Source organism: Phalangium opilio, unplaced genomic scaffold (genome assembly GCF_054372755.1).
Source record: "Phalangium opilio isolate 3A_F unplaced genomic scaffold, DU_Popi_V2 ptg000060l_1, whole genome shotgun sequence".
Taxonomy (NCBI): domain Eukaryota; kingdom Metazoa; phylum Arthropoda; class Arachnida; order Opiliones; family Phalangiidae; genus Phalangium; species Phalangium opilio.
Window position 1 is genome coordinate 9,169,755 of NW_028324177.1, and position 7,325 is coordinate 9,177,079.

At 32.8% G+C, this 7,325-nt stretch overlaps 1 protein-coding gene and 1 long non-coding RNA gene across 2 annotated transcripts; both read right to left on the reverse strand.

Annotated features, from left to right (window-relative positions):
• Positions 1-648: 648 nt before the first annotated feature.
• On the reverse strand, positions 649-1,743 carry LOC149667070 (uncharacterized). Its single transcript, XM_089841688.1, has 2 exons — positions 1,403-1,743; positions 649-751 (listed from the first exon to the last, which is right to left on the reverse strand). The coding sequence occupies exons 1-2, from the start codon at positions 1,741-1,743 to the stop codon at positions 649-651; spliced, it is 444 nt and encodes a 147-aa protein (XP_089697814.1).
• A 3,718-nt stretch (positions 1,744-5,461) lies between these two features.
• Positions 5,462-5,780, reverse strand: LOC149667071 (uncharacterized). The gene is made up of 3 exons (XR_016368297.1): positions 5,726-5,780; positions 5,603-5,665; positions 5,462-5,549 (listed from the first exon to the last, which is right to left on the reverse strand). It is a non-coding gene; the product is annotated as an uncharacterized LOC149667071 (long non-coding RNA).
• Positions 5,781-7,325: the final 1,545 nt, after the last annotated feature.

The following is a 7,325-nucleotide window of genomic DNA, read 5'->3' on the forward strand; positions in this document are numbered from 1 at the left end:
CGTTATTTTTAACGATTGATTCGGTATCGAAATATCAATATCTGGTTTTTTCGTACGTTCTCGAAAGAGGCATAACGTAACAACGGTTCCTCTCGTGTACGCGTAAACAGTTTTTACATGGTTTCGAGCAAGAGTGTTTTTCTTTCAGTTCTAGTCCGCATTTTAAACACCTTTTAAAGTTATCGCACGTTCCGTTAGATATATGAAAATTCAAACATTCTTCTCCTTTAAAATAACGATGGCATTTTCGACATTTAACAGGTTTAATTAGTTTATCTTCGTGGAATACATTTATAGTTCTACATCTACTACATTTAACTCGAGTTTCGCAAAAGTGATTATTCTTTTGATTAGTTCCGTGAAATACTTTTAAGCATTTAGAACAATAAGATATACCGCCAAACATTGTATGCAATTCCTTAACTACATGCACGTGATCATTAACTAACAATAGAAAAATTTGTTTTTCCTTGAAAGGTCCGACAAAATATTTTTCTAAATTATCAGCTCTGAATATAATAATTTGATATTCGTTTAAGTAAGTTTGAAAATTTTGAATATCTAATAAATTAACGGTATCCGGAGAAATATTAGCGTTTTTATATAATTGCTCCGCTTTTTCTTTTTGGAGGGGGTGATTACATTTTTTTATCTTTCTAAATAATTAATTGACTCGTTCGTTGTTTGATACTTTTCATTCGTATTCTTTTCGAATCTCTTATCAGCCAAATAAATTCCTATCACCAAAGCTCTTCCAAAACATAAGTTATCGGTATTGTCAATGTAAATATAATTTGGACTCGTTTTTATAAACGTATCCAAAATTACTATATTTCTATTTTTTAATGATTTTGATCGACGTCCAACGGGTACGTCGCAATGTAAAAAAATAACGTCAAAAACTAAAGAGCTTTGTAAATGGAAATTTCGATTTGATTGCGCAACTTGACTTATAGCTCCTATTACTCTTTCAGCCGTTAATTCATTAATATTCATAAACCTTAAATTTATCGGACTATCCAACTCATCCGAACGAATACAAAATCTAACTCTATTATATCCTTGCTGGTTGCGTAATAATTCAAAGAGTATGGAATTAATTATACTAACAAACGTTTCGTTTACTTCGGTTAATTTAATACGTTCTAAATTTTTAAATTTAATTTTACATTCTACTTGATTACATTTGTATTTTCGAGATTTTTTATCTAATATTTTTTCGCAAGTATAAAATTGTTTAGGATTAGCTTTAACACTTAAATTTAGCGGTTCTTCATTTTCGGAATCGCTCGAACTACTCATCTTTAAATGAGTAAATTTAACAAACTGTTTAGAGTTTTATTTATTTTTTTTTCGTTTTTCTTCTTTTTCTTTTAAATCGATTTCGAATCTGGCTTGTAACATGTGTGGGCAAGGTGCTAGTTGTTTTCTGGTGGGATGATTTTCCGGTCCCGAGTAGTCCCTTTCAATTTCCTCGAAAAAATTACGTCCAGCGATGGGAACGTTTCCACACCTCTTTCCTTCCCCAAGAATAAATCTGCATAACGGTTGTTCGTAGCCATGAACAGCCATTGGATGATTGTCGGCTCTCCATCCAGTCAAGGCGGTAAGGCAAGAAAAACAACGAACGGTTTTAGGGCTAATGCAATAAAAACCGCTGGCTGCCATGTCATCCACGCTAATACCTTCGACAGACCATATCTTGAACGTTGATAATCTGTTAACTTCGAGTCTCATATCCATCCCATCAACCACGTAATAATTGTCTTCTTTTTTATATTAAATAGTAGTAGTAATTGATATATTGGATATATAGTATATATATAAATACGTTAATAGATATACGAGTAATAGATATTGGGATTCCATATTGATTAATTAATCGTTTTTGTTAAAAAACGAATAATTTTTCGTGATCTTGTCGGGATTATAGATGATATGCTTGGCGATCTTGTTCACGATAGATCGAATTTGTTTACATTCGACGCTATCTTTAGACGCGACAAATCTTAATCTTCTTCCATCGCATTGCCAAATATCTTTATTATCTCTATCTTTTATATCCTCGTACTTGTATATTTGAATATCGAAATAAAAATCGTCACGCGACGCTGGTAATGAAGTCACGTAACTAGCTAAACCTCGTTTAATATCGTATCGAGGGACAATGCCGGTTTTTTCGATAGTATTTTCCTCTTTAACGTTTTTAATTTGCTCAAAAATATCTATTTCCTCTTCATCATCTGATATATTAAGTTTTCGCTTACCGAGTGAAGATGCCATAACGAACGTCGAGTGAAGAACGAATGAAATATCCGAAAATCCCGAGAGTTTATATACACCGTCCCCGCCGCCCCCGGGGGAGGGGGGTGACACACGGCGTCCCCGCGCGCTAGCGCGCGGGGAACGCTTAATTATACGGTTAAAAATATTTTTTCCCAGTAATAATTACGATAGGAATTCTCGTAGATAATTATAGCCTCTATAAAATTTTTAAAAGTTAGAATTCTCGTGGATAATTATACGATACCTCTTGGTTATAAAAATATATTTTGAATTCTCGTCGTTAATGATACTTAATGATACCTCTTGGTTATAAAATATATTTTGAATTCTCGTCGTTAATGATACTTAATGATACCTCTTGATTATAAAATATATTTTGAATTCTCGTCGTTAATTATACTTAATGATACCCTAGGTATATACAATGTAACAAAAATAATTGCTGGCTGCGGGTATACTTTTTAATGATGGGTAGATATACGATTTCAAACACCTGGATACCCCTAGGTTATCAAATATATTTTTTAAAAGTAATTTACCGAGAATTCTAGTCGTTAATTATACTTAATGATACTTTTAGGTTGTAAAATATATTTTTTGTATTACAATGTATCAAAAATAATTGCTTTTTTTATCTGGCTGCGGGTATACTTTTTAATGATATTAGATATACGATTGGAACACCTGAATTCCCCTAGGTTATCAAATATATTTTTTAAATTACATTGTATCAAAAAAATAATTGCTTTTTTATACGATGCACCTGGGTGTAATTACCGAGAAGTATTTTTTGCTTCGATTTGGGTGGAGTTTATGTAGAAGGCTAAAGACGCTTTCCAATACACGTCCTACACAGATGGAAAGCTTTAATTGGTATTTAATGGTTTTATAAAAAACGAAAAAGTGTGGGAATTTAAACAGGGATTTTTCGGGGGAAAGGTGCTCCGATCTTAAAATGGATGATATTTTTGGAAAAAGGTCGAAGGGTCAAAAACTTAAAAAAAAAAAAAAAAAAAATTCTCTCTCGTAGATAATTATACTTTCTAAAATCACGTGTGAATTCTCCCAAGGTTTTTATTTTCTCGTAATTATCAGGTATAAGAATTTCTATCGCTTAAGGGTAATATTATGGAATTTTTAAGTGGAGATATTTTACTATAAAAAGACCCCGAGTTTTTGTTAGGAAAGTCAATCGAAAGTAAATGTTTGAAACTGCACTGCTCGTTCCTGAATAAAAATACCCGTGATGTGTTGTGAGTAATACTATTTTTATAAAAATATGGCTACGTTTCGCGATTTGAACTTACACTTAACAAAAAGCGGTGTAACGGTAACTGTTTGTCCGCGGGGAAGAGACGTAGAACCAACAGTTATTGTTGAAAGTGGAAACTTTATTTTAATACCGTATAAAATATGGTACATCTTGAACAAACGTAAATCTGAATTCGCGGCCTGTATGCAGAAATCGTCAATTAAATTTTGTCGTTGTCAGAACATCTATATATCTATTACGAATTTGGGTCTTGTCTTTACGTATGACGAAAGCGTTCCAGTGACAATTAAACCCGAAGTATTTGCGCTTATTATGCAAGACCCCGTGAACGGGTTTATTTCAACCCATATTAACTTTATTATTAATCAAAGAATTTTCATAAAAAATATGCTACTCACCTTTCGAATTCTTTTGGGTGATTTTGAAAAAAAACTATTGGATGTTAAACGCGAGTATAAAACTACCTTACACGCATTTTGCAGCACGTTAAATTTAACCGATCTGTTAAAATCTTTCGAAAATAATTTACGTAATCCTCAAAATATTCAATGTGTTTTAAGCATTCAACAAATGATTTCGTACTGTTTAATTGAATTTTAAAAAATCTTTTAATAACATGTAAAATTAAAATACAACAATAATAAACGGTATATATTTGGAAAAAGTTAATATTTTTTTTTAGAAAAAGAGTTAAACATTTAAAGGATAATCAAACATTTCCATAAATGCCGTATTAAAATCATCGGGATGGCCGCGACAGGGGTAATGAATATTAAACCTAAAAACGGGGATGCAAATACCCACTATCTTATTATATCGGGGACAGGATAGAGTTCTACAATAGAAAGCCTTTGAAATATTTCTATCGATTTCAGAAACCTCTCTTCCTTTACAAACGCAACACGGTACGAATGCGTATGAAGAAGTTTCGAAGATTCTAAAATACATAGCTACTTTTACTTAACTATACTTTTTAATGGTAAAAATATCACTTACCCTGCAGATGCCCTTTCTACCGCTAAAGCTGCGGTAATTTCTAACGGCACTTGGGTTCTATAAAAAACACTCTTAAGAAACTAGAAACTTAAAAACAACTAGTAAACTTTTAGCTTACAGAGAGTCCATCTCCTGTAACTGCGGCTGAGGATTATCTTCTGGGAGACCCATGTTTTTTAAAAGACTTTCTCGGATGAAGCGTTAAAAGAAAATGATAAAGTTTTCCCCGAGATATCTACTATTTCAAAAGAATTATTATTGGGCGTTGTCTCAAGGTTAACTACTTTTTTAAGCAATGTTTGGTACTACGGTTGTTTAAGAGAGGGGATTCTTATAGAGTGTTTAAGCTTAATATAAAAAGATAAGAGACAAGTTTCGTTATAATATATATATTTTTATTGAGAATTAATTTGAGATAATAATTTAGGTAAGCGTCTACGATCAATAAGAAAACAGAAATGAGAATTATTTAAAATATGAACAGGATAATATTTTTGATGATAGGAGAAGCAGATGAGATGTTGATATAAAGGACACTCTCGAATAGGACAGAAGTAGAGCTTGTAGACAGTTGTACGTCGTTCCGGAACGCAGACAGTTTCCCTGATAGTGTAGTGGTTTGGAGTACGGCAATAACAAATAGGGCAGCGAGTAGGAATATCGTAGGTAGAACTGTAAAAATAGGTTAAAATTAGTTTTTTATATACAATAAGACTCATTTCCAACTTACTTTAAGTCAATTTGTAGATCTTTTTCGTATAGGGGAAGACGGTGTGCTTTATATTTAGAAAGGAAATAGGTGTCTAGGAAAATGTTAATTGGATAGAAATTAGACTGATCCCAGGTAAGGCAGATGATAGTTTGGAAAAGAGGGCAATTAGGAGTAGCGCAAAAGTATAATATATAGCGGGATTCAATAGTACGAAAAATGACATGAGAATTAAATTCGGTGGAAAAACAACAAGAACACAATGTAGGATAGGGATATTTAAGACTGTAAAAACATGTATTAGTTTATTAATTTTTAGATAATTTATTTTGCTTTACTTTAAATCAATTTGCATGCATGGGTATTCTTGAATCATTGCGTTGTAAAGTTCTTCGCTTTCGCTGTTTTAAAAATTTCTTGTTAGGTATCTTACAATTCCTCAAACTTATTTAAAACCTTACGTTTCTTCATCCGAGGATGATTCGGTAGAGACCACATCCGGGTCGTCCGCTTCGGCGAACATATCAATACTCGCGATTAATTCGTTTATTTCCTCCTCCACTCCATCTGGGATATCATGCTCCTCGTGGATGATGATTGGTTCTACTTCCAATTCATCATCGATACCCCAGAGTTGGGGTAAAGCGCTATATATAAAATAGATCCGGTATTAAAAAATAATTTTAACTTGCTAGCTAAAATAACTTACAATTCCTCAACCGGTTGAAGAGCGTTTGAGTCAAAAGATTTTGCTGGACACATTTTTCTAGTAGTACTCTAGACTTTGAAGATATTTTCAAACTTAAAAGTTTTTTGCGTTATGATGTGAAACTTTGAAATCCGTTCGGTTTTTATACGAAATTTTCAAGGTTGTTAGCTTAAGAAGTCTAGTTAGGAATTTGTAATGAGCGTCGAGGTCATCCCCTGGTTTTCTTAGAAAAATATATTTAACTGTTGGTTTTTTATATATTAACGATTTTAAAGAAGGGTCCATATTAATGAGCGTCCCTATCGAAAAATATTTATCAGTCGTTTTAAGAAGGGTGCATATTATAAATGTATAATTTTAAAAGAGGCCCTCACAACGTGCGTGTTTCTTATAAGATATTATTACTTTTCACAGACTTGAATGAAAAACAATTTTCGGAATTAAATACCACAGGCCAAACTGAGTTACAGAGTGGTCAGGATCTAAACTGTCTTTTTTGTGAAAAAGACGATATTGCTAGTTTCTCATCTATTGGTGGTGAAATTCATTACTGCGTTAACAATAATTGTGAAAAATTTAAAAAAGCCATTTATAAACAATACGGTAAAGTTTTAATCACCAATATTGAAAACGCTTACGCGATTCTGGACAATAGTTTTTTTTGTATCAATTGTAACCAGTTTTGTTACAAAGCTCAACGCCAAGAAAAAGAGTGTTCATACTGGGACAGTGAAGAGGAACCAAACTATTATTTGTGTAGCTTCCCCAAAAAAAGAGAGAAATTTATTCGTACAATTTTAATGAAAAAAATATTATTGAACATGATTGTAAAAATAACGTACCTCGGTTAGGGACGTTATGTCTAATCGAAATTGAAGACAATCGTCAGAAATTTGCGCGAAAGTATAAAATAACTCACACAGTGATTAGAAAACTCGTTTGCGAAGAAATTTTGAAAAACAAGCGGGAGAGTTATGTTGTAGAACTATCTTGGGTCACTTTCTGTACAGTTGACTCATTATGTCAAATCGATACGGTTGATTGTGGTATTTACATCCCTACAACGGAGTGTAAACTAGGTCGGATTCATAAGTACTATAACAAACAAAACTGGCGTTGTCAACATCGAAAAGAGGCGGCCTACGTTCTGGGATACGTTTGTCACGACAGTGAGGCTGTTCAAGCAGTAATTAACACGGCGATTGTTAAAATCATTTACGAATGCAACTCTACGCTGACGTATAAAAACCCATTTCGCAAGAATTACGCAACATCTAACAGCTTCAGCTCAAATTTCTTGAAGCTGTTATATATTAGTGTTGTAATCGATTCTTTACGGTTCGGCAATTACT